Genomic DNA, 26,753 nt, shown 5'->3' on the forward strand with positions numbered 1-26,753 from the left:
CAAAACTCTTCCTTTCTTCTGGCATTTTGCCTGCTGCTGGAATCCCTTCATGGGGCTAAAGATGGAGAAGGATGTTTGTATTCTCTTTCCTCGGGTTTACCAATGTTAGCAATGTCCCTTCCTCTGTGGGAAAGATGCTAGAAGAATAGAGAAATCAAAGGAACAATTATTAAACTAAGAATAAAGCACTAGTTCCTCCTGCTTTCAATCCCATTGCCCAACTCTGAAATTTCAGTCTTTTGTTCTCTTTCCAGACAAGACAACCTGACATGTCAGGTTTTTTTATTCTATTCTAGTTGAACTGTTGTCCTGCATTATAGCAGTATGCTTAAACAAAACCATGAGCAATTACATTTTTTTAATAGAAAAGCACAGCATTTTTTTTCCTCAAGAAAAATTTCAGATAAATTAATATTTCCACAATTGCACATTTAAAAGGCAGAGAAGTATTAAAGACAAGCAAAAGATAAATCAGATAAACGTATGGGCAGTGTTTTATGCTCATATGAAAGCATCTGAGCTGCTTCTCAAAAGGAAATGCTATAAACACAGATGCTTGGGGAAAATTGCATGACTTTGCAACATGCATACTACTCAGGAACACCAGCTGGTGATCATAAACCATGATCCAAGCAAACAGAATTTTGATGACATGATGTATGGCTTTTTTTTTTTAGTTTGTTTAACAATGAAGTGTATAGCAAGGCAAAAAACCCAACAAATGGAAAGAGATAAACTTTCCCAGCTCCTGCAACCACATTTACATATGCAACATTCAGGAAAAGCTTCTTAACCTCAACTGACAAGTATATTTAAATATTCACATTTTTATATATGTGAGGATGTACAAACCTTAAGGCATTGGTTTCAATTTTCCCTTTCTGCTTTCACTTCACAAAACTAAGAATACCTGAAGTAGAGCATGTATCAATTCATAGATACTATATTCTGCTGTATCCTTACAAATGGCTAAATGGCTAACAAAACAGATGCAAGGCTGAGACAACTGGGAAATAGGCATCTGCAGGCATTTAACTCAATTGGGCCGAACAAGCTCCCTCACAGATGAATAGGTCCAGCCCGGTTATAATTTCAGCTGTATTATGAGAAAGGTAAAGCCTGCTTAGCTTAGGGAACCGCAACAGCAGCCTTGTCCACAATCTGCTGCACTAACTTGCACAGGATGATAATGGCAACATCCACTGCCTGGACAAGGCACTTACAAAGTAACTTGAAACTACAAAATCTAATATGAGAGAGAACATAATTTCTCTTTGTACTTACCAAACGAGGCTTCCTCTGCAGGGTCATCCATCTGTTATCCTGGGAGATGTCTTTTTCAGTCTTTCATGAAATAGTCTTGGCTGTCCAGGGAATTTTCTTCTAGTTAGAGTCCATAGGTGCCTGTGCAGCTTCCAGCTGTGTTTCTGCTTTAGCTTGGGTGCAATGCTCACTATTACATGACAGCTTCACCGCCAAATTCAGTTCCTCTCCATGCAGCACATACATTCTAAGAATGTTTTTCTGAAGGCTTTTGTACTTGGTGTTCTTAATAAATTTGCATCAGGTTTCTTGTCAGATTTTGATACAAATCCTTGAGTCACTCTTTCCTGGAGATCAAGTATCTAGGGCTGGGTGGTGACAGGGATCCCTTTGCTACTGGGAACATAATCTGAACATGATCACTTATCTCTCAAGAGAGAGGGCTGCACATCTTTGTTGGAAATACAAGGGAGGGAGGCTGTGGTCAGTTTTAGAAGTCTAATTTTGCAAAACCTGGATCAGCAGCAAACAGGTGCTATTGGTATAATCTCAACAGCTAAATAAGAGGAAGACAGCTGGTCTGGAAGACACCAGAGCAATGTGTATGTGGAGAAGCTACTAAAGCAGTATGATGACCTGCAATTGGCATCTGCTCATGCCAGTCTTATAGTGGTGTGGTTTATTCTGAAACTCCGGTAAGTCACTTCAAGGCAAATAAATTGTAGCTTGGTAATACAAACTAAAAGGGTTTGTGAGAATATAGTTTTGGTTTGTATTAATTTTAAGCATAAAATCTTTCCAGTTTAGACCAGGCTTAAGCTACCATGCAGTAGCAGGCAGTGTAACAGGTAAAGCTTTCGCTTCTAGAGATGCTTATGCACAGGCTTAACTTAGGTTCATTACTGATTGATATCATTCATGTGAATGAAAACACTCACTTCTTTGAAGTTAAACATAGGTGGATATATTTGTATGATAAACCAGGTTATAAAAATGTAATAGTTGCAAAGCAGTATTTTGAGTGTTTCTAAGCATACAGTACTGACATTTTATGTCATTAAACAGCAGGAATAAGGTCATACCCAACAGAATCTGAGGGGGGCACTGAGGGGTACGATCCAGATGCTGGGGTGGTCTCTCCTAAGGAGGGCTCCTCCTGTGGTATGGGGTGATGTTCAAAGAACTTGGAGACAAACAGCAAACTGTGAGGCAAGAACAAAACAAAAACCACCTAACTTGTGCAAACCCCAGAAGTTTCACAATATAATACCCAAAGACTGAAAAACACCCCAAAATCCTTCACTCATCAAATTCTAGATTTAAAAATGAAAACTACACTAACACATGAATCTGCAAGGTTTGTTAAAAGTATTATTTACTTGACAAAGTAGCAAAAGATCATGCATTAAACATGGAAAGCAGTAATGGTCTGTGGAAAGCATTAACCTTTTGGCTGAAATTGCAAACACCTGGTTCCTCAAAAATGCACAACTATACCTATACATCGAGTACAGGAACTGAGCATTTGCACTGATGCAATGCCAAAACCCAAATGGATAGAATTGTGTTTTCTATAGGCCCGGAGCATAAACTCGAGAGAAGCCCAAGGAAACAATTACAAATGCCAACATAAGCAGGAATTAAATTTATTCTTTGGGGAAAAACTATCATTTTAAATGAATCCTTGTATGAACATCTATTTATAAGACTTACTAGGTTCTTCTGAAACTGATCAAATAGAACACAGAGCAAGTCTACAGCAGATCCTTAACCTACATCAAAGACTTACACAAACAGATCAATAATTAAATTCAAGAACACATGACTGTTTGGGTCATTCTCTCATGTTTCTTACCTAGGTAAACTTACTACTGGATTTATCTTCAATCACACTAAAACCACGTGTAATTTCACCATATTAAACTAATGTCCCTCAACATTTGTCAGGTTGAAAAGAATAAACCCACATCTAAACATTTAAACAGGGCCCTAGCTATCATGTAATAAAGAACCATCTTTGATTAACAACGAGAAGCCTGTCTGACACAGTCAAGTGCTCAGCCACCACATTCATACTTCAAAGAACGCATTTCATAGTCTAGCAAAAAATATGAACTGGCTGTCTGAGCTAGCACAGAAAGAATACGAGTTATGGAGTCCCACAAGGACAGCTGAACTCTTGTGTTTTTTCAGGCACCCCCTCTAACTGCCAGAATTACAAATTTAACGTAAGAAATCACTGACAGTTGTAAGCTCAATAAAAGGCTCAACTTCAAGCCCAGTTGCGATTACTTACTCGAGTTGGTCATAGTTGACACACATCAGCGGCACTTCTGTACTGCAGCGCTGGTGGAATTTGTAGCCACACGTCTGGCACCGGAATCCCTGGAAAAGCAGCTTCCGACAGAAGTCACAGAATGCTAACGTGAAGAATGTTTTTCGTACCTATGTTGTCAAAAACAACCATCATTAATTACAGCCCTTCTCTAAGCCTAAGGCAGGCTATTGCTTTCACCTCCCTCAAAAACACAAGCCTCTCTTTTTGATGCTGGAGCTACAAGTTTTATATATCGAACATTTACATAAAAGATTGTCTCCTTTTTGAAACACTCTTTAGGTATTAAAATTTTATTTCAACTAATTACTGGAATTAATGCTTCATCTAATCAGCAGTAAGAAAAACAGCAACAAATCTGAAGCAAATCAGTGTGCACTATTGTCATGCTAGAGACAAACAGTCAGAATTTAATTGAATATAGCCTATAAAAACAAAAGCAAGGGGAAGATTATATTGTCTTCTAATTTTTCCAGGAGTCAAACGACATATCCATTCAACACTCACAGGCCTGGAAACACACATATGGCTTACATGTATGGTTGCATATGTAGTTGCAATTTGGACTGTTGAGACCTAGAAACACTTAAATTTGCAGAAGGATGAACAAATATCCTGATATTATAGCAGGGAAAATGTTTGTTTCATTTTAAAACTTGGCAATACTTGGCATAAATGCATTTTCTAGTTTTGCAATAATCAAAATTTCAGAAGGATATTAAAAAAAACCCAAACCAAAACACCAAACATGTAAAGCCTACTAGACTTTCATCTAACTAGCCAGAGCCAAACGAGCTTGTTTGAGTAAAATAGTTTAAGCAGCTTGCAAATAGAATTTCTTTTTTTAAATTTAAATAAAAGATCTTCTCAATGTGCCAAACATTATTTACAGGATTCTGCATGTAGTTGGAACCATTTAGATGGATACTGTTAAGCAGCTTCCATTTACTTGGTGCCTTATCAGGTCAAAACACATTTGTGCACTAGCATCATTGATGATGTCAGCACTGCTCTGGGAATAGTTAGTTCATTAGTTAATTGCTGCTGCAGAGACAGCAGGGAGGCCCAGAATACATTTTATAGATACAGCAATACAAAAATAGTAGATTATTATTACAGCTCTGCAATGCAGTGCTGATTTAAACCACCTTCATTTATAGATTTTAGAGGGTGTATTCCATCTAAATGTGAAAGTTTTAAGGGCGATCAAGTACTCTAACATCACATATTTAAATTACAATTCTATCCAATCCAGTTAAGCTATTGTGATTAAACATTTCTTTTGCAACCCCCACCACACTCCACAGATACAAAATATTATTCAAAGATGTTAATTTGAAAGTACCAAGCTGATTTAACCCTACTCAACATTGCACAAAAAACGACACATACAAAATTGTGTGTTGTGAGTGGCACGTTCTCCAAGACTTCCACATGCAACTCCTCTCCTGTGAGCCAGGAAATGTCAGTGTCCCAGCCAATTGGTTTCTTCTCTCTACAATGTAAAGAAAGCTTTCATTAGCACCAGTGCACAAGCCCTTGAAAGTCTTCTGCTGAAGATGCACATAGAAAGTCGCATTGTGGGTGTTGGCTACTCAGTCTCTACAGAAGACTACAGGAAATACAGGAAGCTTTAAAGGTGAGATAATAAGCTCAGCACACCTTCCCTGGACAAACCATATGGAAGAAATGCACTTTTCCAACCAGTAGTTACAGATTCCTTAGTTCCAAAGTGACAGTTACTTTTCTGACCAAGTGCTTGTGAAAGTACCTGTTCTGTAAGAATTCCAAGAAACAGCTACTTTTTGCAGTAAAATAATCTACAAATTTTGTAGGGCTAGAACTATTTTTTTCTCCCACAGGAGCTCTATATTCCTTTAAGAATGCAGTACAACCAAGCCAAATAAACCCAAATATTTAATTCAAGCTGTTTACTACTCATTTGGTTAGCACGAGTTTGACTAACATTTTGCCATCAATCTATAAGCTCATATTACTCTATAATAATGCTTGCTCTTGAGGTGATTAAATCTTTTGCTAGCAGTTTGCCATTCTTTTTAGAGGTTGTCAAGGTTCAATTTAATTTAGTGCAAAGTATCACATCATTCTGAACTTTGAAAGCAACTTCTACAATGTTGGATAGAATCAGTCATACTGGGTAACTCCAAAGAGATTCTAAGAGCAAAAAGCATCACACAAAACCCATACCCATCTTGTATTCTGTAAACAGCACAGCACTCTGGAATAAGACCTCTCATCATCAGAGCTTTCTTTAGGCTATCTCGGACTGTCACACCACATCTTGCTGGAACCTAGAGGTCAAATATAGAAGAAATTAATTAAATCAAGTTCAAATTTATCCCTCCAAACTGAAGCAAACATTTTGACCCTCAAGTGCTAAACACCCCACTTTTCCTGATGCTCTGCAGAACATTAGGTAAGAGTCTTTCAAAATCTTTTTTGCACTGTGGAATTCTTTTTTTGGTGAACAATATATAAGCAATCTAGCTCAGCTATAAGAGATAACAAGCTCTACATGTCTATTAATATTTGGAATAAAAACTTGACCCAACTCCAAAAGTGACTTTCCAACTCTTCAATTTAGAGAAAGCAGAGACACAGCATACTGATAGCTAATAACTATGTACATCTACAGAAAGTTCAGGCCAAGCTGTACAATCAAGAGTGGGGCAACATGCCAAGCAGAATTAAAACGAAGAACTAACTTGGACTGCAATCAAAACCCCATTGTGATAAGACAAAAACACTTTATTTTCTATTTCTAAAATAGAAGATAAGCATGAAAACAAGTAAAATGAAACAATCACCTGAGTTGTGCAGACAATTCTACAGAAACTTCCCATTTAAAAACATATTCCTCTCTTCTGCTTCACTGTTTGAAAAGTTCAAATATTGAACAGGATGGGAAGAATGGAGAACACTAAATATAGCCAAACAAAAAACTGTGAACTGTGCAGATTAAAAATATTTTCCTTGCCTCTACAGGCATATCTTACATGAATAAGTACATTATCTCTGTGTATACCTGTGATTTAACAGTGAATAGTGTCAAGCCACAAAACCAGAACAATACATAACCTGGCGATTAAGTGCAGTGAAGGTGTTGAGTATTTAGTATTTCTAGAACTCAAAAGTGAAAATATGTAATACCTTGGGTGGTGGCATACACACTATGGTATATCCTGTAATCACAGGCAGTACCTCAAACATGAAGCAAAAGAAAACCCTCTGACTTTAACCCAAAACATCTGTCTGAACACCTGAGACTCAATTCTAGCTTGCTAATGGTCTAAGCCAGTGTAGCCAAAAGCAGTCTCTTAATCAGCTTCAACTGGCTTTGGATCAGAGCCTAATTTTTGCTCCTTGCACTTAAATTTCCATGGGTATTTAAGGCCCCTATGTCCTACTTAAGGATGGCAGAGAAAAGCAGCAGTCTATTTCAAGGAGCTTTGTGAACACCACTTGAGGTTACGCATTTTAGAACTCAAACACATGCTCTCTCAGAAGAGACAAATTAAAGGACTATTTTGCTTCACAATCTTCCTCCCATTAATATGAAAGTGCTTCTTACAGGATATTTGTGCATTTCATCTGATCAGCATAGAAACACTTGAAAAAGAGAATTTCTACTAATCCATTGGAAAAAAATATCCTATAGCACACTGCTTTACAGCATTGATACTCACCCTTAAGTGATTTTGCTTTACACATTCCATTATCTCCCAAAGCATCTTTTTATTAATTCAAATAACTTCTCATCCTAGAAGTTAACACCATGGCTTTCAATCATTTGTAGATCATTCCTCTGGCATAAAACATCCTTAATTGTTACTAATACAGGTCACTGGTATTAAGAGGGATCTTGGGAGCACCAATTACTGTCAGCACTACCAACAACTGCCTGTTGTAAAACTCATCTCTCTGTTGCTTAAGTGTTTTAATTGTTCACATTGAAACCAACTGTTCATAGGGTCATTCAGTGTCCAGTAACCCTTGCTCCTGATGCCTGGTGATGTGGTTGGCCTAACTAGCACCATTTTGTGAAGCAAGCAGTCATTCTCTGTGACCAAGTGGGTCACATACTCGTTCTCTTTCCCCTCACTATCACACCTCAAAGGTCCTGCGAACCAGGAAGACAAAACAGATTTTTCCCTATCCCCACTTGTCTTAAGGTTCCTGGGTGCCAGGGCAATTACACCCTCCCTTGCCAGCCTTGAAGGTCCCAGGCACCCAGGGACACCAAGTGGTGGTGATGTCCCTGTTGTCACAGAACAAGGAAGTGTAACAGCACGCAGAGCACGGTCTTCAATAAAACCAAGCAGCCACCAGTCCTAAGATGGGAATTTGGACTGGAGCTGCTGCTAGACAATGAGACTTGGGACTTGCTGGCAGCCAGAAATACCTCCATCATCCTCTGCTTCTGTGAGGACTGAGGGAGTAACTTGTACTCTTTCACATAAATTTTGAGTCCAGATTCTGATTGCTGTATTGATACAGAAAGGCACATACAAGAGACCTGACCTGGTCTGGAGATCAGAAATTGTAAGTTAAGTTGTATTATAAATTCTGTAGAATGATACTTTAAAATGCTACAGTATTGGTTCAGCTTGCAGAAATCCTATACCACTCTAATCATAAATTCTGTGCTATGACAATCATAGAATTATTAGGGTTGGAAGGGACCTCAAGGATCAACTAGTTCCAAACCCCCTGCCATGGGCAGGGACACCTCACAGTAGATCAGATGGTATTCTGTTAAGAAAATAAAACTTTAACTGTAACTATCATTTAATGCCATCATCATTCTACCAAGGATCCCAAAAAGAACCTGTCCCCTCAGTGTGAGGTGACAAGTTCTCTTTGCCTCCAACATACATATTTATAGACACAGAGTAAATAGTCTCTGAGGATTTCAGAGGTGTGTGCCAACCTCCCACACACATTCAGGTTCAATCATGAGCCATTTCAATGGAACAAGCAAGTGTTCTTCAGCTCAAGGCTATTTCTCCTCTCAGTGCAGCTCCTGCTGGATTGAGGAAGAGTCCCTGCAGACACTTCATGTCTACCTCTCCAGCAGCCTCAGCTATTTCACCACTGATATTCACAGTGGAAGAAAAAGAAGTGGAAGTGGAAGAGAGAGTGACACAGAGACTGTGAGGTGAAAAAGGGAATGAAAAGAGCCAGGAAACTGGTTGGGCATGAAGAAGAAATAGGAGAAGGGAGGCAGGACAAAGAACTGACCAGCCTTTGTATACTGGGAGAGGGTACTGCCATCAGCAGTTTGGTGGGAAACCAAGGAGGACAGAGGGACTAAAGGCTGAAGAGCTAAATGGGGCAGAGGGCAGGACATGAAGATACACTGAACTATCACTTAAGGGAGAACTGGTTGAAACAGGTGGTAAGACAATGGAAGCACATCCTGAACAGGAAGTTTTTGTGCTGTGATTGGAAGAAAATATATCTTGTTTTGGACAAGGAGCACCAGTTGAAGGGAATGCCCAAGTGTTACAACTGAGCACAGAGTGGGGAGAGGTTCCAATTTAAGCAGAAAACACAGTAAGCATGGAAAAAAAACCCAAAAACCACAGGTTAGTAAAATCTGGACGTGGATAAGGGAATGGAAGAAGACAAGGAGGAAAAGCTAAGAAATGAAAAGTTGACTAACATTCAAGAGATGAAAAGGGAAGGAGCCTTGTCTTTGTGAAAGTGAAAGACACTTCCTTCCCCCAGCACTGACCCTCCCCTAAAGGGCAATAACGTCCTCCAGTATGTCATGAGGCAATTATCTCCATCAGGAACCTAAAAATTCCAACTCTATTAATGAATTACACTGCTGTAAATAATGCCATTTGAAGTAATTTCTAATTATTTTTTTAATTTTGCTGAAAAGAAGATTTATGAAGTTGCAAGTTTCCTTTTAAGAGATCAATAATCAGAGAGACAATCTCTCAAAATCTGGAAAGCATCAGCATGAAGGTTCCTTACAGCAACACAAGTGCAACAGACTATGAAAAATGTGCATTAAGCATCTTGCTCACTTGCCATTCACTGTTCCTCAGTATTACTTCCCCAAATCTCTTCCATTAAAATGCAATTAGAAACATGGATAGAACATTTGTTCTCTTCACTGCCATTTGCCCAAAAATCCAGCTAACAGCAAGGGAACTATTTTGATTACTTTCAAAAAATCACCAGGATCCTGAATCAGCATCACATTTAGAACATTTTCTTACAGAACTCTTGAGCAGAGAAACAGAAGGCTAAACTAAATAACTAAATACTAGAATAAAACCCTGTAGTATTGATTAATCATTTTCCCAGACTGGTACAGTATGCTCTATGACCATCTGTGCATGTAGCTCTTCAGCCTCTTCTTTCAGTTTCAACCCATGCCTGCTGTAATGCAGTAATCTCATCCTGCAAAGCATTCACCCTAAAACCTTTCCCCCTCCACTATTATCTCGCACTTATACAATGGCAAAGAGAAGTCCTGCTCCAAGAAAATTATTTGGAGAGTGACTCAACCTTAAGGAAAAAAAGCCCTAACTACTTTTTCCAGCTGACAGGCACAAAAATTGCTTAATATTATTTCAAACCCATGTTGTCCATGTCCATCCATTAACTTTTGACCTGTTTCTTAGCTGAGAACCTAAATAAATTTCACAACAGTGGCCACCTGGAAATTCACGCTACTGGATTATGGGACCTGCTTCTAAATTGTAACTGCTGAGGGTTTTCTTTTTAACTTACTTATATACCTAAGATTTGTACCTCAAAAAAGGTTTAGGTTTTTGTAGCAATTTGAAAGTTGTTTCAGCAAACAACTTTCAAAAGCAAAGAGCATGGCCTGTACAGTATTACAGAACAGCACAGAAGTCACCAGTACAGACTGCAAAATATGTCCAGTGCATAGCTTAGTAATATACCAGAGAAACTAATTGTGCATCCTGAATCAGGTAAGTAGTGTTTCAGGAAGACGCCAAAATACTTGCTCAGCTTTGCAAGTGTGAAGTCCCAAGGAGAGAAAAATTGTTTCAGATTCCAAAAATTCTCAGTCTTACTACTTAAACAGAACTATAGTACTTTGTTTCCCCATTTCTTTTACTCATGTAAACAATTTCTGTGGACAGTAAGAACATTGGTGATATATATTTAGTACTGTAGCCACAAGCATTTAAGCGACATATAATAAATCATTTATTTCTGTAAATCAGGTCACTCCCGATTCAGTAAGAAATTCAGGACTATATCCCTAAATAACTCTTACATCACTTTTCTAACATCAGAGCAGAAACTGGCATAGTCTCAGTAAGTTAAAAATGCTTCCTTACACCAGTGTGGTTTCCAATATTTTACAGCAATAAAAAGCCTGAGAAGACTGAGAATCACTTAAAAAAAAAAAAATCAATATAAAGGTATTCTCTGAAAGTGGAGAGGCTAGACAGCTCTCAATATCTAGTATAACGCTTCTTAAAACCAGTTATCTGTTTCTGGTTTTTCCTCTATCTAGCACTCTGCTTCAGCTCACTAGTCCAGTGATAAGCAAGCAAATTATGGAAAAGTCCTAAACAGCCAAGCAAAGAACTGGGTACAATAGCAAGAATATTCTGAGTAACGTGGATTTTGAAATATCACTTCAAAGTACTGATTTACTTACCTCAACATATATGCTTTGAGAGATCACACATTTCCCCCTCTCCCCCACTACCTATATGACTTAAAAACTGCCAGCAACATGCTCACAGAATTCAATGCTTTGGGAGAGAAATAAGCTAAGATTTTTGCCAAGTAACTAGTTTTGTCTTCCAACATGTTAGGTTTTCTGGTAAAAATCCAACCATGAGAGTCACATTTAGTTTCTCATCTTCGGCATGAAGGACAAATGTTTAACCAAATTAGTCAGCCACTTTTAACAGTACTAACAGATAAAAATAACCTTCTCTGTGACAAAGAGAGGCTAAGATGATACTGAACATCATATCCTCTACAAACTGAAGAGCATGGCTTTCAGACAAAGCTATTCTGGATTTCAGTACATGAAGCTCTGACTGTCTTTCAGGAGAAAACATTTAAGAACATATATTCTTAATGCAACATAGTAGTAAGAAAAATGGGAGACAACTCCATCGTATTAAAACTTGATTTCAAGAGAATTTGAACAGAATTTTCCCATTTTTACCCTGTTACAATTCTACCAAATCCATCCCACTTAACTTGCAAAAACATTGGTTACCGGCACCCACTCGCATCTCCAACGCAATTACGGGTTGCTGCTTTGCAGAGCACAGCAGCCTGGTTTAGGTGAATACAAACCTGTTTGCTAAGAGTATACCCCACCAGAAACCCACAGGAGATCCAACCTGCTGTGCTTACTCAACAGGAGCTTCCACACTATCATTTTTTAATGGACAGCTTCTAAAGTGTGTTCAGAAGAGCACTGGTCATTTATAAGGCGGTGACAGGCAGCAGGATCACAACATTAAAACTTTACTTAAGGTGAATACCAGTGCCTGAAGTTGTGAAGACTGACAGTGATCCATTAATGAAAAACAAATCCCACCAACCAACCAAAGCAAGCAGCTTGGAAAATACAGCTTTAGACTTCAGACTTGAGGGAAACGATCAACTAGAAAAATATTCATAGCAACTATATCAGAATCAAAATCAAAAACGTTTCTGTTCAAGTGACAAAATCAGGTGGATGCTTTCCAAACAGAAATGATCTAGAAATTTAAATTAAAAAAATAATTTATTTAAATCTTTCTAATAGCTCAGACCCACAGTCTACTCACATAATATTCTTTCTCAGATGATCACACTCCAAATGCTTTAAAGGCAAGAAACTGTACTGCAGGAGGGCTAGAATTCACATCCCTCTCTAAACTTTTCCAACTGATCCCATAAACCAGATATTTTTCACTCCAGGTAGTATCCACATTTTATATAAATATTAAGCTTTGGTTGATTACTTTAGTAGATGTGGAATAAAGTATTTCTTCCCATTATTTTCAGATTTGTGGCTTGCATTCCATTTTGTTGAGTGTCTGCCCTAGTGCATCATGAGGTAAAGGAAACACACTTCAAACAATATTTTCCTCTGTCATTCATTAATTTCTACAGACAGACTTTACATCTCTTAAGAAACCACTAAGCTTTCCTTACTTGACGAGTACTTTCAAAAATGTGAGGCATTCCAGATGGCCAACCACTGATTTTATAATGGCGAGTTTCAATATTATTTGACTTTGCAATCTAAGACTGTGTGTCAATAAAAGAAATAGATAAAATTACTCTCTTTCCAGCACATTTAGTCTGTGCAGTGGGTTAGCCCTGGTAGGCAGCTAAGAACAGTCAGCTGCTTGCTCACTCTCCCCTCAGTGGGATGAAGGAAGAGAACTGGAAGGACAAAATCAGGCAAATTCCTGGGTTAAAATAATTTAATATGTGAAGGAAAAAGAGAAGGGACAATTTTTTTTTTCCTAGTGATAAAAAAAGCAATCACTAACCACTAGCAAACATGCCCTGCTAGGACCTGAGTCATAACAATTTTGAAAAAACTCCTCTGCTTTATATTGCAGAGGATGACATTTTATGGGATGGAAAATGCTTTTGGTCAGGTGGGATCAGCTGTCCCCACTGTGCCCTCTCCTCAGCCTACTCACTGGGCATTAGCAGTAGGAAACAGGGAAGGCCTTGACCCTGTGCAAGCACTGCTCAGCAACAGCTAAAACACTGCTGTGTTGTCAGCACTGTTATGGTCACCAGTCTAAAACACAACACTGTATGAGCTGCTATGAAGAAAAATTAAATTCCACTCAAACCAGACCCCAGTACAGCATTGCTGCTCACCTTGCTTCACCATACACCTCCCAATTCAGTCTTTCCTACACATGAAGGACTTGCTCATGGCAGCTGTAAAATCTATTTCATTGTACAACTCCTGTGGTGTAATAAAACTTTGTTTGCTTATTGACAGCCTAAATGAGGTCCTCCAAGGTTATGTTTCTTCCCAGTGAAAACTGGCAGTTTAGTCTCTAATGTGATTTTGCTTTTCAGCAGTAGGACAGGAAGGCCCTGATCTAAGTATTTATCAAGTATGTATCAAGTAAGTTTATTTGAAAGGGTGCCACCATTTATTTCATTCTACCTGTCCGTTCATATGATACACAAATTTCCAACGCATTCAGAGAGGTTAAGCATCTGTTGGCAAAGCCTACAAATTAACTCCATTTCTGCTGAATGCTTGATATACCATGAGATTTAGGGTTTTTTTTATTAGAAAAAGCTAATCATGTCAAGAAAGGTGTGTAGCTAAAAGAATTACATTATTAAGCTGCCTGAATATCTCTTCTCTGAATTTGCCTTATACTTGACAGGTAAAACTGGTAGTACAGCTCGAATACCTATGGAAATCCAGTGCATAGTACTTGGTAAGCACAAACACATGGCATAAACTTCAGAAAGCAAGAGGCAAAACTTAATTAAAAAAAAAAATTTAAAAAGGCTTCAAGCATGAGATTCAAACCCAGAATATTTGAAGGAGCCCAGCTGTGCATGGATGAGTTAATTTATGCTAAGAATTTAGGTAGAGTAAAAATATCTGATTCTTCCAGTCTTCACAACTGCAAACACCACATGATTGCTTAATTAAAAGGCAGAAGTACTAATTAACAAGGTATGACAAGAGTGAGAAACCTGAAATAAGAGTTGTCCACACACAGAGCAGTCCCAATCCTATTTAGTTACTGTAAGTTTTAAAATACAAATCATCCCTTTGAAAAAAAAAAAAAACAACTCAGTCCTGCATATACATTTTGAGAACGTGCATGAACTTTCTAATACTTCTATACTTACGACACTTACATGAAGCACACCAACACATGATAAAGTGGAAAAGAACTTTTTCTGGCCCAAATTTATGCCAGTCTACAGTAATCAATCTAATAGGTGAAATTCCTAAATAATTTACAGAAGGTAACAAAAATTGTAACAGTCCTTGCAATTGGGAATAGGGATTTGTTTCCTTATCCCAAGCCTATCAGTTTAAAATTGGCAGTCCCAAAGAGATTCTAGAGAGACTTTATACAGGTGCTCAAAGAACACCTCTCCCAATTCTCAAAGCAAAAAATAAAAAATACCCCAAACATACAACTAGAAGCAATCCCCAGAAATGCTTAAATCTTGTCTTATACCATGTTCCTGTAATATTTACACTCATAAAAAGCTGTTTATGCTCACCACTGGAACAATTTCAGTTCATTTTAAAATTCCTCATTGTTTTCTGTCTCTTATATTAAATTGAACTTATCCTATAGAGGTCTTTAATGACTTCTAGTTTAACAAACTCCTATTGAGATATTTAATGGGCTTCTTCCCATATCTCTGCATCAGTTGCTAATCCTCATTGTCCTTTAATTATTAGCCCTTCCCAACAGTTAGCTGTGTGTCTCCTTCTGTTCATTTGTTTCTTTTCTCTCTCTGCTTGCATCTTCAATCACATAATTTTGGAAAACAATTAAAAATAAGAAAGAATCCTAGTCCACAACTCAATCATGTCAGGATCCCACAAAACAATGTTCTGTTCGGACTCCATGCATTCTCTCCAAAACCTCATCAGTACATGTAACCTGCTTTTATGCTGACACACTAGCATTGACTTCCCATTCAAGACTATCCCTTTTTGACCAAAACCAAGTTTCAGCATCAACAGTCACTCAGACTTTTACCAGCAGCAGACTTTTACCTCCCTCTCCCAAACAAAAGCTCTTCTTTAATTAGCAGTTTTGTTACTATCCACTCCACAGTTACTTAGATTCCTACCCCAAACAAGCTTAGAACTATTTTTTCCCTACATTCTACCCACCCCCAGTTTGGATAAACCTCATCAATTTGTTCTGCAAGATAACTGACAATCTCAGGTCGACTTTTGCTCTGTTGCACTTGTATTATTTCAACATACTCCTCTGCCTGGAACAAACCAAAACCCACACAGACTTATCCTGATTGCATCTATGCTGAATGCTTTTCCAAAGGACATTCAACTTGCTAGGTGAACCATGCCACTGAGGGAAGAGAAAGCATACACATTTCAAACATGTACCTCTCTGCATTCTAAGGATAAACTTGGGTTTGCTTTTTAAAAAAAAAAAATAAATCAATCTTATGTTCTAACCCTGCTGCGCTGCCAGCAGGCAGCTCCACCACTTCCTGGCTCTGCTTTCAAGGCAGCACCTTCGTATCTTTTCCTACATCAGGAAAACTTTTCTATCCAACACTGTGCTTTATTATGACATGTACAAAGAAACTTGACATTAGCTACACTAACTATGCACCAGAATTGCTTACACTGATCAACATCAGTTTTGTACTTCTTTGTACTCCATCAGTTTTCTCATTGTATTTCTAATTGTAGGCAACTACAACAGATGTATTACAAACAATATAACTAATATACAAAACCCAGAGATGACTCTCAAGTAATTATGCAGCTGTTAGTCAAAAATGTACTCATCTCCCCCTCTAACCTCACACATACCATTTCCTGGATTTTTAACAGCTCTAAACAAGTAGCAGAAGGCTGTTTAGTACTTGGGACTGTTTCAGACGATGATCAAAAATAAATGAGGAGGTTGGCTTTCCATTACCAATTTAATTCCAGTCACTTCAGGTTAAGTCAGTTTAAGAAGTATAATTGCATTCCCAGATAAAAATAAACAAAGACTGTAGTATCTGACAAGATTTCTCACCTCTTGAAGTGGGTCTCTGGTTGGAAGTAGAGACTGACAATATTATCATGATATTAAATATTATTTCTTTCAGAAGTAGATATTAACTGAAAGCTGGTAACTTTTGGGTTGGAGCAAGCTTGTTACAACACTGCAACTTTAAGAGCATCTCTCCTCTCCCACCTACTCTCTTGGTCATAGGACACATTTTATCCTTACATTAACAGCCAGTCTGAATGGGGACTAGGACAGAGGGAGGCTTTAATGACAGGTACTATGTATTTTCACAAGGAAACTCCTTACTTCAACACACTACATCTGAAGATATTCTGTATATTTGAAAACCCTAAACTATCATCATGACTACATGAGCAAATGGCTCAGTTAATAGGCACAAGTGAGACACAACAGGCCTCTTTTTAAAGCCAGAGGTTATAACAGAAGACCAAGACATCTGCAACACTTCTCCATTCACTGAGACAACAAAGGATAGGTACTAAGCAAGTAACACCAGTATTCACTGAAATCTGCTGGGTGGTATCTACTGTGAGTATATTTCCAATTTTTTATTTAGAATAACAATTTCAACCAAAAATGAGTCTCTCCTAGCAGAATGTAATCACCTTTCACTTCCTGTACAGTGTTTGAAGCTGAATCCTGCCAACTTGAGCTTCCAGCTAGTGATCTCATATGTGTAGCTCACGCCTCCCTCCATCTGCAGGCATCTGCCTGTTCCTTTATGTAAGTGCATCTACAGACAGCTATACCAGATTGGAGACTAAAGGGACTTGGCACCTTCCCTCCACCACAAGCTTGTCTCCTACTCTTTTGTAGGCACCACTTTTTTTTTTTTTTTTTAAATAATTATCATGGCACAAGACTACAAATTTTGCTGAAGCTGTACTCTGAGTGTGCCACATTTAGCAAGCTGGAAACAAGCTGCAAGGCTAGACTGCTAAAGCAAATGGTGTTTAGAGAGATGAAGACATGAGTAAGAGCCTCCCCATCTACACTCAGTTTAAACCACATTTGCCTCCCAAAGGCAGGCAAGAGCATCTAGATCCAGCACTGGAAAAAACTCCTAGAACACTGCTGCCCATCACTGAGTACTATAGCTAAGAGCTACAATTCCCTCACCAAATGAGTGTCCTCAAGCTAGAAAGTTAACTCTTGGTAAAAACATGGCAACAGACAAGCTGGCATTCTTGAATCAGCTCTCTGGTTCATTCTTGAGCCGAGCTCCTAATATGCATGACTGATACTACAGAATCACAACGTTCACCAAAAAAAACCCAAAGTTCAAGGCTAGAAGTGAGAAGAAATACTAGTCCAGGAAACTATTGTCCCACATGTTTTTGAGCTTACCAAGCTAATTTGATACTGCTCGTTAAGAAGTTAAAGATGCATTGGCTGAAGACAATCTGGTTTAGTTGATTACAATGGACCAACAACATGCACAAAACCATGCCTCAGATGAGGCACAAGAGTTTTGTACTGCCCCAAAACTGTATCGCCTGTTTCACACTAAAATACTATTGCCCCTTTTCCTAATTTGTAATCAGATTTGCATATTCAGAATTAAATTAAAGTTTGTGAAATACACACCTTAAAAATATGCATACTTGCCTCCAAGTTTGCTGTAATGCATTTAGTAATTATAAACTATTCTTCATATAAAATCATAGAATCATACAATTGTTTTGGCTGGCAAAGACCTCTAAGATCATCGAGTCAACTGTCAACTAACACTACCATGACCATTAACCATGCCTCAAAGTGCCATTTCCACACCTTTCTTTAACACCTCCAGGGATGGTGAGTCCACCACTTCCCTGAGCAGTCTGTTCCAATGCCTGACCACTCCTGCAGTAAAGGAATTTTTCCTAATATCCAATCTAAACCTCTCCAGCACAGTTTCAGGACATTTCCTGGGCAACCTGATGTAGTGTGAGGTGTCCCTGCCCATGGCAGGGGGGTTGGAACTAGCGGATCTTTGAGGTCCCTTCCAACCCTAACAATTCTATGATTTCCTCTCATCCTATCACTTTATTGTTTCAAAACCAAAATGGCTTAGACTTGAGAAAAGCCCTTCCAATCCACTGATAAAAGAATTAAGAAGGAGATAACAAAGAGGAGAAGGAAAGGAGCAGAAGAGAAATACTGCATATGAGGAGAAATGAGTAAGAGCAGAGATCTACTATATGGCTTAGAGAAAAGGAGGCAACACCTAAGACACACAGGAAAGAAAATGCACACAAGGCGGGAAGTGACATACAAAGTGACCCACTGTAGAAAAGAGACAAAAATGCTTGTAGGATAGCAGCTGGGGCTACAACAGCCAGACAGGGAGGGACAAAAGATATGAAGAGGAAACCAGTCTCTCCAAATTTCATGATGTGGGTAGTACAATGTGCCAAGCCACACCTCCTGGGCAGACAACAAAATCACCTTGCTTAACACTGTATATTTGCACAGTGGTTATCGCTTACATTAATCTCCCATTCTCTAGGTCAAAAACCAAACATTGCTTTGACTCACACAATGGTAGGGGTTAGAAGGGATCTCTGGAGATCACCTAGTCTGACCTGTCTACTAAGACAGTGCCTAGGTCAGGTTGCACAGGAACGTGTCTGGGTGAGTGTTTAAAGTCTCCAGAGAAGGAGGCTCCACAATCTCTCTGGGCAGCCTGTTCCAGTGCTCTGTCACCCTCACAGAAAAGAAGTTTTTCCCTAAGTTTAAGTGCCAACCTTCAGCTGTAGCTTAACAATTAAACAATAAAAAAGAAAACAACTGCCCTTTAATGTGTTGTTCCCACGGTTAAGTCTTACAACCTCTTTTGTTTGATGGGGTGAGGGGTCCCACAGATGAAAAGAAAGTGGCGAAGGGAGAGGACATGTTTCCAGTGCCCAGCACAAGCCAGTTAAGGTTTTCTTCTTTTTTGACAGTAACTAAGTATCCACAGGCAGTCATAGCCCAATGACAGCCAATACCTGACCGCCACAAAAAGCACTCGTTTGACAAGCACAGTGGCTCACTTGCTTTGCAACCACAGCTCCCTTTCTAAGGGATAAGTATGCACTGCCTTGCAAAACAGAGCCTAGACTATGGCTTATCAGTAATTTCACGTATCACAGTTTGCAGCAAGTGCAGTTCCACAGCACACAGCAAAGCCCTTCAGTTAGGCAGGATTTTATCAGTCAAGAGTTGTCGTAACAGACAATTAAATAGCCAGGGGAAAAAAAAAAAAAATCAGGTCCTCTTCCATTATTCCAGAAATCAATGTAATGTTGTCAAAATTGACACACACTTGTTTTTGAGCAGCTTGTAGGCAACACTTCTTGCCAGTTCGCTACACAGGGCCTGGCAACATCAGGGTCCCAACACAAAACACTCACGACAGAGAGTGGGGAGGAAAAGGAAACAAACCCCAAGCCAAAACCCAAATCCCCACGTGATTCTGCACAGCTCTCCTTAGCTGCTAGCAGCTGGTACTTGCTCTAAAGCACTCACTGCTGCTAGTAACTTTGACAACACTGAAAACACTTTCCCCAATTTTGGCCTGTTAAACTAATAAATAATTTTATGTAATGTAAGAAACAGAGCTTCCTGCCCCCTAACCATTACAAAATTGAAGATTACTACTTATCAAAAAAAACTGATTAGAAAAAATTTCTTGAGATATTTTCATTGTTATAAAACTTCTGAAAGTCTTGGATTCTGTGTTATTGCCATCATAGACACCCTTGTGTTAATTTTGTAGAAAACTTTCAATGTATCAACACAACTGAACGTGGCAGAGCACAAGGAATGATCATGAAACACCTCTCTGACCTCCACACAGGTATTTTTTCATTGCCTAAATTAATTTTTATATAGAGAGGGAGAGAGATACAGGAAACACTGAGGTTATGAGTATGTGAATAGAAACTGACTCACCACAGTCCTTTGCTTATTGGGCAGGAAGACTCTAACAATAGGCTTCTGTGGAGACTTAGGGTTATTCCGTGACATATCAGCAGGGTTTTGATAAACTGAAAGGGATGAAGGTGCTACAGAGAGGCTAGACGAGGAAGATGATGCCACTGTGTCTGTTGAAGCCGAACTGGAAACAGAGAAATCTGTTCCATTCCCCATGGATTCCAGTAACTGCTGTTCTCTCTGCTGCAGAGCATCTAGTTTGCTGGTGTACTCTTCATAGGCCTGCGAAGGTAGAACAGCTGTTTTAGTGATGTAGTAGCCTCAGACAAAGCCAGAAATGTAAATTCAGAATAAACACAGAGCAAAACGCATTCTAAACTAATTCAAACTTCCCAGGAACTGGAACAAAATGGTCTGGTCACGTTTTTCAGTAAGACACAAAGAAATTTCTTTCAATTAATTATGTTAAACATTCTAAACTAACAAGTAAGTTTTTTAATAGATTAAATGAGTAAATGGATAAGAGAAATCATAAGTCAGAGTTTCAAAACACCTGCACTACACCGTCTAAAGGAAAACTTGCTTTGAAGACAACAGTAATCTTTAACAAATGTTGTCAGCTGCCTTGCCAAATTACTGTGCTAGTTAAAGTTACCATTCTGTTGGAATGACAGCTAAATACATCCAGTGCAATAATTGGAAGAAAGCTGAAATCTGCTTTTTACCATCTGCATCTGACAGCTCACCTAGCTCATTGTTCATCATCCTTCACCTCTGTCACTATCCTTTCAAATCAGATAGTACAAAAAACTATTTCAGTTAGAACACAACTGTTACAAAGGCAGCCATAAACACATAAAAGTGATCCTTTGAAAGAATTTTTTAACATCTGTAGGATATTAATTTGATTTTCCAAGTTTACATAACAATTGATTACACACTGACCAAGTGCCTTTAGCAAATAAAAAATTTCAGTAAATCTGGCCATTTAGTTTTTATTAACTGTAGCCAAGTTAAGCATTGCTGCCAACATGTCTAATACAAATCAGTAATTGGTATATACTTCTGTTTAAAGTTTATTACCATGAACTTTGTCTTTGTAACAAGAAAGTTTTGATTTGCTTCTAGGTATCAGAATCATTTCCTCAGTATATAACTTAGTACAGAGTAGTTTAAAATATCTGAATCAGTTCAGGAACGTGCATTTCGTGCTACACAAGCACATCAGTGTTAACCAAGGATGTGTTACACCTTTGCAGACAGGAAGAAACAAAGATCATACAAATTAACATCTAAGCAGAAGGGAACAGAATTTTCTACTCAGCTCTCCAGCAAGACCAAGATCTACATCAAGCAGCATAAATTTTCAGTGCCACAAAACATATTTATATTAGGAAGAATTTCCTTTTTAAAAAATTAAGTTTTAAAAATGCTTTTTCTCAAATGTTGTATGCATAATATGTTGTTAATTAAACTTATAGGAGAATTAAACTGACCAAAAAGTCTGCAAGGTCTATATGTGGAAAAAATTAAATAACTTTAAATTTAAGAGGAAAAAAAAATAATAGCATTCAGTCATGCTGCCACAAATACTACATTTTACTATGAATTTACTTCTCCAGGTTAGAGGTGTGACTCAACAGTGGTTGGCCCCTCCCTTTTTATGAAGGCTTGGCATGTCCCAGGATGGACTCATGTTCAAAATTTGGGTCATCATCCCAACAGTGCTAATAAAGAGAATGATAACTGAAGAGTGAGGACTATGAAAGAAAAAGGATTTTAAAGGGTGGTGGTGAAAAAAATTTTCAAATCTAAATTTTTATGGGTTCCATTTTTAATGAATGGACATAGGTTGCAGGAAACTCAGAACTATTTACTATTTCTTTTAAAAACTGAAGATGTCCAATGCTTCCCAAATAGACCCCAAACTTGGAGGCTTAAAATTAAACCATTTTCACCCTAGCCCAATTCTACTGTCAAAAGTAAATGGAAAGGTTACCCAATCATAAATAATGCCAGGTTTTGGCTGTGGATGTACAGCAATACAAGTAGACTCTCTCCTACTTCCAGAATCACCTTTTAATGTAAATTCCAGTAAAAGCTTCATGTGTCAAGAATTATTTTCAGTAAACAAAAATTAAGAATCATAAACTGTTACCATTTCACCAACACTTTTAAATATTTACTTCCCTTTCTCATGAACATTGCAAAACATTGTTTGAACGCACGCCACGTTACACTGTTTCCGGATACTTGTGGGTTTAGTTCCTCTGCAAAATTACACACATCTTTGGAAATACTCAATCCTACAATGTTTACACTGGCAGCTTAATCTGTCACTACTGCAAACTCCATGTCAAATGTTTTATCTTAAGAGAATAAACAATGAGCACGGAAAGCTGGGAGCTGATGCTGGCTTTCAGTACTATGCCATTAAACTTGGCATGAAAGGTTCTCTACACTTTATGAAGACAAAAGCCCTCAAGTATTACACTGCTACTCAATGTCATAGTAGAAGATCCTATAACAAGACATAATGGAAGCAGAAAGGCATCAATGGAATTTAAAAACATTTTAATTTTTCTTTAAAAAAATAGTGATTTTTTTCTAATATAGAAGGAGCAACAGAACATGCAGCAGAAACAGTATAGCTCAAATAGAATCTCATTTTCACAGAAACAAGTACTTGGGTGAGATTTTGGTTTAGCTGCTGAGAAGCACTCCAGACCTTACACAGTCAACACCACCAAGCAAACCAGTATTATCCCACAGAGTTCAGCTGAAATAGAATTACAACAGCAAATCCAACCTATGGCAAGTATTTCTCATTAAAAGAAAGATTATGCTGCAGAATTAGCCTATCTACAACAGAGACCTGCAACAGCATGGCCAGACAAGCCCCAATAGCAACACAAACCTTCAGGTCAGTCAAGGCCCTCTGGGCCATAGACTGATTTCTAAGGTTTATTTTTTAATTTTTTATTATTAAAAAAGAAAACACCAACCAAAACCCAAAAAACCACACAAAATTTTAGAATTTTGCAGCACCTACAGCATGAATGAGATTAAGTTGGACATTCAAACAATTCATTAAGTTAAGAATTTAAAAGCTATTTCAAAAGAAGTGTTTATAAAAAAAAAAAAAAGTGGAATGAAATCCATTCAGTTTACATATTCCCATTAAGAAGCAAGTAATGTCCCACAAGAAACCTTAAAATTTTACTTTCAGCTTGATATAGAATCACAGGAGAGAAAAGAAGGTGGGAGTGTGTGTAGAAAGTTGGAAGCTATCTCTGCAAGTCATATAGACCAAACAATCGATTAATACAGAGGTATTTTTTTAAGTTGAATGACATTGCTCAGAGCCTTGCAAAAGCAAGTTTTCAAAGTCTTGAAGGATGGAGACTCCATAGTCTCTGGGTAAGTAGATCTCAGGCTCAACAACCACTCTCATGATGAAGACCTTTCTCTTATGAAATTCATTTGAGGCTGTCTGTGACGCTATCTCTTCCCTTTTTGCTGTTCATGTTGGTAGGAAGCCTGGCCCTCTCTTAGGTTACAAGAGCCTGCAAATTTCTCCCGAGTCTTCTCTCTTCCGCACTGAGCATCACCTCAATGCAGCCACCCCAGCAGTGAGTAGATGAGTCCCACTTCATGCTAGCTCCATTTTTGCTAATGCAGTCCAGTCTGCAGTTTGCTGCTGTTACAAGTGTGGGATACTGAAGCTCAGCTGGTTGCCCACCAGCACTCCCCAGTACTTTTCTTGAAGAGACACTACCCAGTCACTTGCCTACAGCCATGAGCCCCAAGTACAAGATGCTACACTCATCTTTGTTGTTGCAAAACTTCTTGTCACAAGGCTTCTGTTCAACTCCTCCACCTTATTTACTAGTTTCCAGAAATAGACTGCATTTAATAACATGTATTATCCTCAGTATGTTTGTTTGTTTGCTGTACTGTTATGGGGCTTTCAATTTAGTGTGAATTACCAGTATTTCAAAAAGTTAAAGGAAGAAACATATTTAAAAGCTGACTATTCAATTCAAACTGGCACATCTTGTCAATCTACACAATTCTACATCTACCTAAAGTAGAACAAAAAAGTTAATTTTGATTATATTGCATATCAGTGTGTGTGTATACATATATATATATGTGTGTGTGTATATATATCATACATGTGAGAATACTCCTGAGGCTCTAAGTAAAACGTCTAAAAGCCTGGTAAGCTGCCAAGTCCATCTTAAGCATTAAAAGTTAGCATGCTTATATACGATGTATGTACATGTCATAATACAAGGGCTGCTCAGTCAGAAACAGCAGAGTTAAAGTTACTTCTAAAATGTTGCAACATATTGACAAAATAAAAACTGTCCTCAGGCGTCAAAAGAATTTGTGTGACGTACAAATGTGCCAGTGGAGTTCTGCTGACAAGGTGATGAAAAGGGATTCTCTTAAAAACGCATATGTTTTTTTTATCACGTATTATTTATATCATATTTTAGGTTTGCTTTCTTGAGCCACAGCCAGGCTATACATCTATACATTCTAGTAATAACATCTAAGGAAACAAAAAGCAACAAATGATGTATTTTTTAAACAAATTAACCCGGGACAAAACCAAGTTGCCAAACATGGCTCCTTCTTTCTGCCCCCTACCACATCTGGTTATAAACTTAGTCTAAACTCAAGCAGACCAACTTGGTTTTACCATTCCCAATCAAATTTAGATTCAATCAAATTTAGACTCTTAAAAGCCTAAACCACAGTTACCTGGTCTTTGAAACTGAGATTGTGTTTCTATTTAAAAGATGTCTGACCTTTTAGGCTGTTGATCATATGCAAATCCCACTAAGTTAACTGGGAGCTGAAGATAGACAGTTACATACGTCAGGATTTCTTCATTTAGTAAGACTCCTTAGTAAGACTCATTTAGTAAGAATCTGTATTTAGTCTAACTTTAGACACTCCAGTTTTGGTCCAACATATTTGATCAGCATCTGTTAGGAGTCTGGTAAAAATAAACCTGAATTTCCCCAAAGAACCACGACGTTTCCTAGTGCCTTACCCAGAGTTAACATTTTTCTGGAATCCCACAAGCAGTCTGAACGACCTGAGACTCAGCACCAAGATCCATTTCAGACTGTATCTGCCTGCTATTGCTATCAGCATACTTTAGATCAGCAAAGAGGTAATCTTTAATTCATTAATTTGACCTCCTGTGTGGATTCCTCAGATATATAGGAATAAGGAATGAAACACTCTCAGCCAAACTACCAAAAATGGCAACAGCAAGGCCTCTGAATAAAATTCATTTAATAGTACAAGAAAAGGGAAAGCTAGGGAAAGAAAACCCAAACAACAAGAACCCCTCAGACAAACCTAAGATCAACATAGCAGCTGGGGACAAACATCCCTCTACCAAGATTCTCAATTTAAATTGCTTCCCAAAGTAAAGGAAAGAAAGATGATGATTCCTTCAGGACAGTACTGGAGAGCTGACTGAGTTTTAAACCTTATTTTGATACCCGGGTCACTCTATCTATGCATCTATATACTGGTTTATTTTGCGTGGAATCTGAATACAAAGAGCAGGCAGCTTACTCTTGTACTGTTAACTGAAGAAACTTACAAGTCCAGGACGCAACTTCGTACTACATGAAGAACTATTCACATGCAAAGGGGCTAAGTTCTTACAGACGAAGTGTTCATAGCTATATCGCACACGCAGCTGTAAGTCAAGGACACACAATGCATATTGGGACTTGAAAAAGGTAAACTCTCCCTGAACAGTCATTAAGAGTCCACAAAAGCTAACAAATCTGATAAGTTATTTCAGGTGACTGCTTTTGGCCAGCCTCGCTCTGTACTGCTCATTTCCATTTGCAAACAGCATTTGTTGTCAATGCCAAGTTGAAATGCGCCGATCTTCATTCTCCTCTCCCCAACTCTAGTTATCCATTTGCTCAGTACTTTAACAGAGACCAAAAAAAATATTGATGAGTACTATAGAATGGTCACCCCCATATTTTAATCCCTTTTGATAACTGGTAACTTTTCCCAGCATCGCAATATTAGCCTTCTCTGCAGTAAAGATTTCCAATATTTACAATGCTTAGACAAACCCTTAAGAAAAGAGTTTTTCCACAGTGAATCACAAACTGTATTTTGGGAAACAGCACTTCAAGGACAGATATAACGCACAACGAAATTATGTGGGAAGACAAAACTCATTGATGTTTTCAGCTGCTGTGATACAGAGTACTTCCAAAAAGTGTGGTAAAGCCTACTGAGGAGCTCCTGCAGCCTCTTTTCCAGAAGAAAAGGAAAATGCTATTAGTACATTTAATACTCAAGCAGTTATTTCAAATATTTGACAGTGATTTTCACAGGTCAGTTAGATCCAAGCTCCATGTTCACACACTGGGGATGGAAGAAGTTAAGAATTAGGATTACTCACAAAAGAATTTTAGCTACAAGCCATTTTTAGA

At 38.2% G+C, this 26,753-nt stretch overlaps 1 protein-coding gene across 6 annotated transcripts in view; it reads right to left on the minus strand.

The window, feature by feature from the left end:
- The window catches only part of BRAF (B-Raf proto-oncogene, serine/threonine kinase), a 75,604-nt gene that overhangs the window by 28,718 nt on the left and 20,133 nt on the right, over window positions 1-26,753 (minus strand). For 5 of the 6 annotated variants that reach the window (XM_054386812.1, XM_054386813.1, XM_054386810.1 and 2 more), the window contains exons 3-7: window positions 20,281-20,544; window positions 5,807-5,910; window positions 4,991-5,093; window positions 3,560-3,708; window positions 2,346-2,465 (exon numbers count right to left, since the gene is read on the minus strand). In XM_054386812.1, coding sequence (XP_054242787.1) covers window positions 2,346-2,465; window positions 3,560-3,708; window positions 4,991-5,093; window positions 5,807-5,910; window positions 20,281-20,544 — 740 coding nt within the window. The remainder of the gene's footprint in view (window positions 1-2,345; window positions 2,466-3,559; window positions 3,709-4,990; window positions 5,094-5,806; window positions 5,911-20,280; window positions 20,545-26,753) is intronic. The other variant, XM_054386814.1, reaches the window with a different exon arrangement.

The sequence above is a fragment of the Indicator indicator genome, chromosome 14 (genome assembly GCF_027791375.1).
Source record: "Indicator indicator isolate 239-I01 chromosome 14, UM_Iind_1.1, whole genome shotgun sequence".
Taxonomy (NCBI): Eukaryota; Metazoa; Chordata; class Aves; order Piciformes; family Indicatoridae; genus Indicator; species Indicator indicator.